Source organism: Cavia porcellus, unplaced genomic scaffold, assembly GCF_034190915.1.
Source record: "Cavia porcellus strain 051 isolate PalLab524CR breed Dunkin Hartley unplaced genomic scaffold, mCavPor4.1 scaffold_3, whole genome shotgun sequence".
NCBI classification, from domain to species: Eukaryota; Metazoa; Chordata; class Mammalia; order Rodentia; family Caviidae; genus Cavia; species Cavia porcellus.
In genome coordinates this window covers 62,670,538-62,683,170 of record NW_026947486.1, presented here as the reverse complement: position 1 = coordinate 62,683,170, position 12,633 = coordinate 62,670,538, and the positions used below count along the sequence as shown (strand labels likewise).

Sequence of the window (12,633 nt, the reverse complement as noted above, 5' to 3'; positions counted from 1 at the left end):
TGGGAGGACGGGCTAAGAACCTAAAAGGACAAACGTCATTGGACAGAGTCTGCAGCAAAGAAGGAAGCTGATTGGTTTGCCGTGCCTTAACCATGAAGAAGCAAGTTGCTAGCACCCGCCTTTACTGCGGCGCAGTGTCACTGCTGACGTAAGGTTAGTAATCCAATCGTTTGGTTATGGAACATTCTAAAACTCAGAGAAGACGATTATGATTGGCTGGAGGGTATAAGCCCGCCTCCAGGGTGACGTGTCTGCCTATGGATATCAGTTGCCAGAGAAACCTGGATTTACTATGGCGGTTGGAGGGACGGCGGTGATCACACGTCCTGCTGGAAAGAACTGGATTCTCGTTTCAGGTTTCGGGGTGGGGGTGGGGAGAAGAGTCGATGATTTCCTCTTTTCGTCGGGTTTAGAGACAGGATTCTCTTGTGGTTTTACAGTCAGCCAGAGGCGGATTTGAATTCCTGCTCGCCAACGCCCAGCTCGGGCAAGGCTCCTGTTCTTTCTGTGTCTCGGTTTCCATGTTTGTAAAATGGTGATAATAGTATTTACCTCAGAGACGTGTACTGTATAATTGTACGTGTAAGGCACTTAAAATGAAGCCTGGCTTCTACAGATACGAGCTATCGTTAAGGGGGGAAATGTTTGTATAGCAGAATGAGAAAATTTATAAATTGCGTAAATACGCTCATTATAGTGTCTTTTTTGTATATCAACTTGCCTAGAAGAAATTAGTGATAAAAATATTATCCTTTGCCGATGAAGTAATTTGAAACCTGAGAATCACCTCAAAATAGTGAGGATTGGAATTTCCCTAAATTGAAAAGTTAAAAAAAATACAGGAGGGAGATGGAGAGCGAGCTGGAGATGAACCACATGCTATGAGTAGGCCTTGTTTGGATCGTGCTTCGAACGCAGCAACTGTAAAAATCTTAAAATGCATCGGGAAAATTGAACGCGGATTCTCTATTTGATGATATTTAAGAAATTGATCTCATTTTTTTAGAGGTTGTAGTGATACTATGGTTACGATTTCAAATTGATTTTTATTTTGTAGAAATGCATAAAATTCCTGTGTATTAAATAATGCCTGGAATTGGCATCAAAATACGCTGAAGACTAGGATTTCCTTCAAAATAATTTTAGCGATAGGGAGAAATGGTGAGGGGTGTAAATGAAATACAATTAGGGCCTTAAATTAATCATTTATGCTGAACGATAGGCAGATGAGGTTTCTTATAGTCATATGTTTTCTTTGGTATATGTTAGAAATTTTCCATAATATAGAATTCGACTATTTGGTGAGCTTAAAAAATCCGGGAGGGGGGGAGCAAGTGGGTGGGGTTACAGATGAAACAAGATGGCCTTCAGTTGGTAATTGTTGAAGCTGGTTGATGGATTCCTGTGGGTTTGTAATACTATTCCCTCTACAGTTTTATCTATTTGAAATTATCCTTAATAAAAGTATTTTTCAAAAATTAAATGTATTTACAATAAAGTAAATTTGAAACTATGACAAGAAAGAAAAAACACTTGTATATTATTAATCAGCTCTGGCACCCTTTGTGTGTGATAAAATTGCTTTGACTGATGGAGAAGAAAACCATTATTTCATAATTTTTTATGTTCTTTTCTGTCCTTTTGTTTGACCTTTTAGATCACCATCAGAAAAACTAAGTTTGAGATACAGTAAGGATCAGAAGATCTGATCCTGATTGCAGAACCATCCTTGATTACAGAAATCTTGGGTAAGTGCCTTCTTCCTCCAGGCCTTATTTCTCAAATGAAATAATACCAAATAGCCTTCCTAACGTGAAGATTAATAAGCTCCTATCTGGGAAAGTACTCTAAATTCTGAGAAGGGAAAGATGGAGCTAAATCCGTTGATGCTGCCAGTATAGAATATAAATAAACAACAGGGGCTGTGTAATCATACAACCCTTAATAAAAATACTGAAATTGATCTCCTATAGTAGTTCCACAAATCTAAATATTATGTTTGTTTTCCTTTGGGACATTGAATGTGCAGCATAGTTCAGTGATTGAGAGTAACACTGATATGCAAATTTAAATCCTAGCTCTGGCATTTACTGTGTGATCCTGGGCATGACACTTACTTTATACCTAAGTTTTCTTTTTCTAAAATAAAATTGATAGTAATAGCAGTTCCTTCCTTATAGGATCATTGAAGGGGTTACACTGGACAGTGCCTAGCATATATATAAATGTTTACTTTAATAATTAAGGCTATTCATTCTGACTCATGCTGGTTTATATGGTGTCTGCCAAAAAATGTATATATGCTTCAGGAAAAGAAAAGACTTGTATAAATATTTTAATACTAAATTTATTGAGGCATCATAAGATTAACACAAGTTATCTTTGCCCTCTACAATTACAAGAGGTGCTCAAAGTGATAACCATTATTTTGTAGACATTTATTAGTACAGCAAACTGCTGCTTCGCTAACCTTGTTCATTGAGATTGGTGCACATGCATTTTCAGTTTCATCTCTAAGGACCAGGAGTTTAGTGGGTTTTCCACAGTGTAGGACATCCTCTGGTCTTCCATGTGAGGGTAACACCATATATATCATACTATTTTTCATTCCTAAAGTGTGTATACATTTTTTGGTGGACTCTGTACACTTGTACTTCTGTTTGAAATTGTAAAAAAATTAATATTGTTGGTTTTTCTCCTCGTTTTCCAGAAGCAGCAGTTACTACTAGAACTGAATTCTGAAATTATGACTTCTGGCTTGTCCTAACAATCTAGAAAGGCTTTAAGTATATTATCATATTTATAAGGAAATTTCTAGGAGCTATTAATATTAACTAGCAGATCACGCCATACTCGGTCTGCTTATAGTTTTTATGATTCTTTGTTTGTTCAGACTACAAAAGTCTGTTAAAGGTGATACTCCAAGATCTAAAAGAGAAAATTGATGTTGACCAATTTAAGGTTTATTCCAACAAACTGTAGGAATTCTTATTCACACTCATTTGTGATAGACACCTGCATGTACAAAAGATGTTAATATTTGGAATCTGGATATCAAATGACCCATTGCTTGCCATGAAGAGGTAAAAGCATTTTTCAGTCTTTTGACAGCTGTGTTTTCTCGTGGAATCCCTATGTTTTTCTTATTTTTCTCCCTTCTGAAAGCTGGGTTTCAGAGCAAGACACTTCCCTGGTGGAAGAGAAATTAAAAGGGTAGACACAAAACCCATTTACATGAGGCCATTTAGAGAATGTTTAAGGGCTAAAGGTAGGGAGCTATGCTTTTTGGTCAGTTGGAGCTCAGAGAAAGCATGGGCCAGGATGACCAGAAATAGAAAAGGCCTCAGAGAGGAAAAAGACCTGAACCTTGAAGGATGGGCAAAACCTAAGAAAAGGGAGCCAGGGGTGTAAGTGCCTGCCTAGCAAGCTCAAAGTTGAGTTCGATGCCCAGTACCAAAAAGAACCTAGAAAAAGGGAGGGAAACAAGTCTGGGTGCTATATCTAATAATTATACAGCTAACTGAAAAATCATGATATGTATATCTTATTATAAATTTGTAGTCACATAATTGAAATGTACATACAACCTTGTAAGCAGTTTATATTATATAGTATATAGTAGGCTCAGTTTTCCTTTTCTTCCTACCTACCCTCAGTTATTTTTCAGTCCCTAATCACTCTTCACAGTTTACATCATTTATATTACTAAGTTACATGACTTAAAAATGTATATGGATATATATATATATATATAGTAATTTGTGGTTTTCTGTGTAAAAAATATGGTAAAAAGATAACATTTGCAACTGGCTCTTTTTATTTAACAAATTGCCTTCAATATCTTTGTATCCATTCATAAAATTTTGATTTCTTTCACAGTGACGTTTTAACTAGTGACACAGTCCACATTACATTTTATTTTGCCAAATGACAATTAGTATGCTTTTAGATCAATTGCAGTGTTTTGCTACTTCAAACAATGCTGCATCAGACATCTTTGGTATCCATTATAAATGTCACCTTAGGCCAATATTTATGCTGTTAAACTGTTGTGCTTAAACCAGTGGAACACTAGAGTAAGAGTATTCAGACATACTACTGTGGCAGAACAAATAGCTTAGAGATACCATGGTGAGACTTTTAAAAATTAAATAACAGAAGTCTTTGGGGAAGAATACTACCTTTAAATGTCATAACTGGGGATTTGAAACATTATAAAACAACATTTCAAATACTGAGGAAAGAATGGACTTTTCAGTAATAAATATTAGCAAGAGATTGTTAGAAATTTGGGGAAAAATATAAAAATACCAAGAAATAATGTAGGAAATACTCTTACATTATTGGTTTAGAAGCATGTTCTCTAAGCATGATATAAAACCAAAGATCACAACATTGACAGATTAGTGTGATATAATATGCATATATATGTATATGAATGTACACAGTATACATAGTAAGGCACCAGTAAACAACACTGAAAACAATTTCAACAAGCAAAATTAAGCATTAGCAAACAACTGATTAGGAAAGGGAAGAAAAATGTAAGAAAAAAGATACATTACCTATACACATGAAATGCTGCTCAGTATTACACAAATTAAAGTGACAATATTTTAGTACATGTTAGAATAACCAAAATGTCATGAAAGTGTCTGGGGCTTTGAGTACAGCACAGTGGTAGAGTGCTTGGCTAGCATTTGTGAGGCTCTTTGCTTCAATCACAAATACCACACATATAACAATATAAAAATGTCAATCTTGCTGAAGTTGTGGAAGAATAAACATCCATGTCTTTGCTGGGAGTACAAATTAAAAAGCTATTTCTGAGGTGAATCTGGCTGTATCTTATCAGAGTTGTAAACACACAAATGCTTTTATTATTTCCTTTCACAATATATCCTTCAGAGATACTTACCTAATGCTCTAATGTAACTGGTCATTGATGTCTATCACAGTATGTAATAAACATTTGGAACATGAGGATAGTTAAATCATGGTATGTAGAGGATTATGGAATGAGGTAGATATTAAAGAGTTAATTATGTATTGAAATGTAAAAGCACCCATGATGTGAGAAAAGCATGATGCAGAGCAATAGGCATCTCAGTTTTGTAAAATTAAATTGATGTTATGTATTCACATACATATATATGTAACATACACATTGAGTTTTAAAGTTTTTTTGTTTATGTAAAAGTATATAAAGAAGTAAAGTTATGCACACCCCTCAGGACTTCTCTATGATTGGGAGATGGTAAAGAAGAATGTTCAGGTGTTTACATAGCTTGGTATAAATAAACAATGCCACAAAATGTAATTACCTGGGGTATAATATGGAAAACTGTATAGGTCATAGTCTTAAAAATAAAGTTCAGATTAATTATTTTAAAAGTTCTATGAGGCTGAGGATATACCTCAGTGATAGAACAATTTCCTAGCATGTGCTCTAGGCGAAGTCCTCAGCAGCAAAACAGTAAAGTATAAAACAAATCTGTAAAAATATCAGTTTGTTCTCTCTTTTTTTTTTTTTGCTTAAACATGGGAGGGAAAACCATATATCTTACATAAAACTAAAATTGACCACACAAGACTAAAAGCACACTAGGGAAAAACGTACCAGAAACATTTAAACTGTGTTATACTTACTGGGAACAATTTCAAAGGGCAGAAGTATAAATGGACAGTAGACACATTAAATGTTAAGACAAAGCTAATGTAATTGAAGACTGGGGATGTAGTTCAGTGGTAGAGCACTAAAGATGTGCAAGGCCATCAGTTATTCCTTGGAAGCATCTTCCAGTAAATGACTGAACAATTAAGGCCATTCCCTTAGCTTACTCACAAATTTTGAGATGATTCTGTCAGTGGGGTGTGGTCAACATGTTATTCACTGTGTGTAAAATTCTTAAGTGGTACAACTTTGGGAAGTAATTGATAACAAGAGCTTCAAGTGCTATAGCTCCAGCTTGGGGTTTAATCTTGAGTGCCACTGAAAAATTTGTACCTTGTCCTAATGAATCTACTAAGAAATAATAGAAGATATAGCCAAAAATGTTTGCGTGAGATACTTCAATGATTTTCAGAATAAATATGTTAGATAGTACAAGGTACATTGATACCTCAGTTCAAAAACTCAGATCGTTGCATGATTCTGGTTGTGAACTGAATCAAATTCAATGGTTAGAGTCAATGTTGACCTTATGAGGAAATTTGGTTTTCCAGAGATAGAGTAACATTAGATTTTATCCATTCAATGGAATAGCAATTCATATTCAGAACTTGCATGTTATATGATTAATGTGGGAAAATTACTAGTTATAGTAACTTTAAAAACAAAAGATGTAAGGTTTACTATCATAAACTTTGTTTAGATGTGCATTTAACTATTTATGAGAGAAAACTTAAGGCAAAGATATAAATTATTTTTCCAACTTCTGGCTTACCTGAGAGCTGACCTATAGGGAACAACTGGGAAAGTAGTGGCTATCAATCTTGATTTGTGAGCCTACTTTTTCCTATGTATTTGATTCATTATTGTATGCCCACTGGGAACCTAAGTGTTGCTGTGAGATAGGTATTGCACAAGTCCTCTGGCAAATTGAAATAAAACAATTAGTTTCATAAGCAAAGCTAACATGTGAAACCCAGAATACTGTAAAGTACATTTGGTATTGGAGACAGGAAAGAAACAGGCTTGAGTAGTTAGCAAAGACTTAAAGAGAGGAGATAGGACTTTCATTATATTGACATGGAGAGAGAAGTGTTTGGAGCAAGAGGTACACTGAATAAACATCAGCTTGCAATTTGAGAGAAAGTGGCAGAACCAAAGTTTTAACAACTTGGAAAATGGATAAAGAGTATATAGCAGTATCCTGGAACCATGCAGCAGTTTTAGGCCTCTGGGAAGAAAGGTGCAAAATGGAGTGACAGTAGCAAAGTTCTCCATAAACTTGTATTAAAACTAGGACCCAGGTGTCAAAAGAAAAGGCCTTTCAGCTGCAAATGGTGGTGTTCCTCTGTATTCCCTGTACTGTAGGAGGCTGAGACAGGAGGATCAAAAATTCAATCCTAGCCTGGGCAATTTAGTGACTTAGATAGTTTCTTTAAAAAATGCTGAGGATGTGGCTAGGTGCAAAGCAATTCCCAATATTGTGTGGCGGGGAGAGAGATATCTGGCCTCTCCTGAGTAGTAGTGGTTGTTAAAATAGGATGCTCCAGGCTTTATTAGCCGAACAACTGTTGGCTAATGCTGCAGGTATATTTTTGTAGCCATATCAGGCATTGTAGAGGATGAATTTTTTTTGTGTGTTTTTTTTTTAAACTTGCAATCAGTACGAAGGATATATACAGTAAGTTAAGCTGGAATTCTCAACTTGGGTAAGGAATTACTGATGAACCTTCTGGCTTCCAAAATAGTCCTTATCTAACACAGCATTATTTTTATGCGTTGTATACAGTTTGCTTTGTAATAAGCAATCTTTATAAGGTGATATTTTAACTGCCATCTGTTGTGTGGGACCTCTATCCTGTACAACTCCCAAGGTGGACTTCTGGATTTTGCTCATATTAAGTTTTCTGATAACCTCAGACACTTTATCTTCTTTGTTCCAGTTGCAACGAATTCCTTTATTAAAAAAATTTAAAAGCATTTGATAATGATGACTTAAAATAGAATGTCATGACACTGTCCACTTTTGCCTTCATAGGATATATTTATCCAGTTTAGCCAGAAGGTTTCTACAGGCTCAGTCTGTATTCATAGATTCTGATGCTCTGCAGGCTGATGTTTCCCTTTACTGTGTGCTCAGTTTGGTGCTCTTTCATATGGAGGATACTGTTTGCTCAGTGAAACTAAATATTAGTAGCACCTAAGTTTCTTCCCTCAAACACTCCTGATTCAGGGCTCCCATTTTTAAGCATGTCTTTGTTTATTTTGTATTATAAGGGATTGAACCCGGGCCTTCACAATGAACTACACCCCAAACCCACTGTTTCTTGAGACAGGGTTTCATTAAGTGACACAGGTTGGGCTTAAACTGAATCTTTCCACCTCAGCCTTTTAAGAGTGTTGAAGTTACAGCCAGATTGTACCACTTCCATCTTCAAGACTCTCATTGCCTCCTTGGGGCTTGTCTTAGACCTTCCCTTCCAATCTTGAAGGATAGTGATTGGTGGGCTGCTGTAGGTTCAGAGTTGCTTAGAGAAACCTGGCTTAAGGTACTCTATCATTCCTTTTGGAAAGTTTACCCTGATTTTAAAATGCTGGAATTAATTTAGCTAGATTTCCCTATACATAAACATGTTTAAAACACAAATGAGATATTGATAAGGAATGTTTTGAGACATGCATATCCCTATTTGAGTTGTCTGTTCCTTTGGGATATTGTGTCTAATGACATACTGAATGTCTTCGTCAGTACATAACTTCTTTACTCATCTGAGTGTTATATGGTGTGCATACATAATTTATATTACTGTGTTCCTATTAAAGAATGTTCAGCTTCCAGTTCTTCAGTGTTACAAGCACCACTGAAGCAAACATCTTTATGTCTTGGTGTACATGTTCAGGTATTCCTGTGAAGTATAGTGCTATCTTTTCACATCAAATTTATGAAATTCTTAAAAGCCTATAAATTCTAGAAATAATTACCCTGTGGGCATGGTGGCACATGCCTAAAACCTCAGCACTCTTGGAGGCTGAGGCAGCCTCCAAGCTAAAGCTTTAGTAAGACCTTATCTCAAAATTTTAAGAAAATCCTGACACTAAAAACTTGCTGTAATCTTAGATAAGAAGAGGCTTAAGAGTATACAGGGCATCATAGCTCATAACTGGGAGAATAATTGGAGTAAAGGTCTGACTGCAAAACAGGAATTGTATTTTCTTTAATGGCTCTATTATAAACTGTAATTTTTTTCCTTTGGTGGTTTTACAAAAGTTCTTCATTGCAGATACCTGCTTTTCATTCTAGGGTTGTACCTCCCACTTGATCCTTCCAGACCATCCTTGAAGACCTATAAGATTCCATTTGGGAAATTACTAGCAGTTCTTGGAAAAAAGGAAGATTGTGTAAGTCAAATGAATTGTTTCTTGTCACATCATAAAATTATAGGCTATTTTTATATCCTTACCTTACTAGCTCTCCCTGTTTCATTTTTTTCAGTGTGAATTATCTCTTTGAGACTCAGTTTGTTTGATTTCCACAACAACAGTTTTTGTAGTCTTCAATGGCTACTCTTAGCATTTTCTTATTTTTGTGGTCTTTCTCTGGTCTCCCCTTAAATATCTATCTTCCTAAGGTTTTCCAGAATTCCAGTCTTTGAAATGCTGCCTCTGTTCTCCCTATATGATTTCATTGGTTATCACAATGTCCATTACCAGCTATATAATAATGATTCTTAGATCTCCATTTCTAGATCTGACCTCTCACCCGAGCTTTTAAAAGTTGTGTGTTTAACTCAACAGCTTACATGCAATAAGTCTAACACTAAACTTCCCCTCTAATCAGTTTCTTTTTGCAAGTGTCCCCTCATTTAGTAATGATACTAAAGAGCTCATCACGATCCTCAAAATTTGAGGATTATCCCTGGCTTCTCCCTCACCAATTTTTTTTTATCTCTTCCAGCAAGCAGTCATTGAAAGTAGTCATCACTTTAGATGTTTGAATCCTTAATATCTACCATAGTATTTGCCCAAAAGCAAATATGCAATAATGTATAATGGCTAACTGAATATGTTAATGAAAGGATACATTGCTTTTGTTCCTTCATTACTGCTGATTTCAAACTAGATTTCAAAACCCAGGCTTTTAGTAATGCATATTATCAGGAAATTATAGACATATCGAACAGTTCTCCATGTCATTACTTCTCCCTCTCCTTTAATTAATATGAACTTCCATATAAGTTTTATTTCTTTTCTCTCTCATCACCCTAGTCCAGACCTATCTGGACTTTTTACACAAACCTTTCCAACCTTTCTGGTATTTCTGCGAATTGTCATTCTTCTTGTTCCAAAGTCTTCAATTTAAATTTCATTGCCTTTTTTTCCCCAGCACTGGGAGATGAATCCAGGGCCTTCACACTGAGCTACATTCCCATCCTATTTTTACATTGTTTATTTTCAAAAGGGTTTCCCTAAGTTACTAAGCTGATCATGTTGGGCCAAATCTTGATGATCCTTCTTCCTCAGCCTCCCAGAGTGCTGGGATTGCATGCATGTTCATACTGCCCAAGTTCCGCTGCCGCCTATGGTTTCTTTTATGTTTAATTCTATTTTTTCTCTTTTAAGTGGCATCAGAAAACTAACTCATGGGCGTATCTGATGAATAGTTGGGTGGGATGCAGGTGGTTATGAAGATCAGAGATTGGGGAACAGGTAGAAAGTTACATGTTCCTGAAATGTGACTTGAAATCCAAATTCTAAGAGTTAATATATATTGTGTTCTCATAGACCTTTATGTAGCATTAAGGTTGCCATTGAAAACAACCAAGTAAAATACTTTATATATTACAGTGTTTGGAATAAAAACAGGGTTGAATGAGTTCCAGAAAGCAGGGTTCTCAAACTCGTGGACAGCAACCTGCCGAAGAAGACAACTTCAAAAAGCCATCCCGAAGCAATATGCAGAGAAGTAAGATGAGAGGGGCCTCTTCAGGAAAGAAGACAGCTGGTCCACAGCCAAAGAATCTTGAGCCAACTCTTCCAGGAAGATGGGGGGGTCGCTCCGTGGAAAACCCCCCTTCAGGATCTATGAGGAAAACAAGGAAGAACAAACAGAAGACTCCTGGGAATGGAGACGGTGGCAGTACCAGTGAGGCACCCCAGCCCCCTCGGAAGAAAAGGGCCCGCGCAGACCCCACTGTTGAAAGCGAGGAAGCATTTAAGAATAGAATGGAAGTTAAAGTGAAGATACCTGAAGAATTAAAACCATGGCTTGTTGAGGACTGGGACTTAGTGACCAGACAAAAGCAGCTGTTTCAGCTTCCTGCTAAGAAAAATGTAGATGCCATTCTGGAAGAGTATGCAAATTGTAAAAAATCACAGGGAAATGTTGATAACAAGGAATATGCTGTTAATGAAGTTGTGGCAGGAATAAAAGAGTATTTCAATGTGATGTTGGGCACTCAGCTGCTCTACAAATTTGAGAGGCCCCAGTATGCTGAAATTCTCTTGGCTCACCCTGATGCGCCAATGTCCCAGGTTTATGGTGCACCACACTTATTGAGATTATTTGTAAGAATAGGAGCGATGTTGGCCTATACACCCCTTGATGAGAAGAGCCTTGCATTATTGTTGGGCTACTTGCATGATTTCCTAAAGTATCTGGCAAAGAATTCTGCATCACTGTTTACTGCCAGTGATTATAAAGTGGCTTCTGCTGACTACCATCGCAAAGCCCTGTGAGGGTCTGCTGACCACTCACTGTTAATGTCTGGTATCTGTAAACATTTTCTGTTCTTAAAGTCTTTTACTTGTATAATTGATGTTCTTTAAAATTGTCAATGTATAACAGGGCTTATGTTCCACTTCATTTTCTGTTGTGATTTAAAATAAAAGGAGTAGAAACTCCTTTCATCATTTCAAAGTTGCTACCAGTGTATGCAGTAATTAGACAAATAAAAACATTCTGTAGACCATTTTATTGAGTAGTTGACAACATTGCTTAAATGCTGGTGGTTCTATCCCTTTGACACTACACAATTTTCTAATATGTGTTAAATGCTATGTGACAAAACGCCCTGATTCCTAGTGCCAAAGGTTCAACTTAATGTATATACCCAAAAATCCATACATTCGTGCTCTTTTTTTTTTTATGGTGCTTGAATGAAGTAAAATAGCCCATCCTCTGCAAATCCACCTATGTTGTTCCTTAGGCATCTCTATGGCTCAAATTGTTGAAGGATGGTGGTTTGTTTTCATGGTTTTGCTCAAATTGTTGAAGGATGGTGGTTTTATGGTTTTGCTCAAATTGTTGAAGGATGGTGGTTTGTTTCATGGTTTTTGTATTTGAGTCTAATGCACGTTCTAACATGATAGAGGCAATGCATATTGTGTAGACACAGTTTTCTGGCAAAGTTGATATTTTAGGAATTGTACTTCAGATCTTAAATAAAATTTGTTTCTAAATTTCAAAGCAAGAAATTTTGCAGTGTGACTTTAATGTTCCTGAAATTGACAAACTCAGCAGGCTCAGGAAAAACATGGGAGGTAGTACCATAAAAGAGTTGTGACTCCCAAGTGGAGAAAAAAATTCTTGCTGGGAGTGGCAGCCACGAGTGTACCCTTTCAGGCCATTTCCCCCTTGTCCCTCAGTGTGTCCTCTTAGGTTATACTGTTTTTTTAGAGCTCCGTGTATGAGCTAGTTTTTTCTTGATGCTTCTTGCCCCATGAATCTGGCTAGTACATTTGACATTTAATGGGCATTCCAACAGGCAGAGTTTTGTTCTCTCCCACCAAAGAAAGCATAAATATCTGTCAAAAATACTTGTAGTGGGTCGGGGATATAGCTCAGTGGTACAGTGCCTGCCTGGCAAGTGAGAGACCGTGAGTTAGATTTCTGGTTACACCCCCCCCCAACAAATTTGTAGTTTTTAGCCAAGAATAGCAGATTTCCCTAGTTCCAGCACAGA

General features: G+C 36.6%; 1 protein-coding gene across 1 annotated transcript; it reads left to right on the top strand.

Annotated features, from left to right (window-relative positions):
• Positions 1 to 205: 205 nt before the first annotated feature.
• Morf4l2 (mortality factor 4 like 2) lies at positions 206 to 12,145 on the top strand. Its single transcript, XM_003470976.5, has 4 exons — positions 206 to 356; positions 1,658 to 1,748; positions 8,973 to 9,070; positions 10,517 to 12,145. The coding sequence occupies exon 4, from the start codon at positions 10,541 to 10,543 to the stop codon at positions 11,405 to 11,407; it is 867 nt and encodes a 288-aa protein (XP_003471024.1). The 5' UTR covers positions 206 to 356; positions 1,658 to 1,748; positions 8,973 to 9,070; positions 10,517 to 10,540; the 3' UTR covers positions 11,408 to 12,145.
• The last annotated feature ends 488 nt before the right edge of the window (positions 12,146 to 12,633 follow it).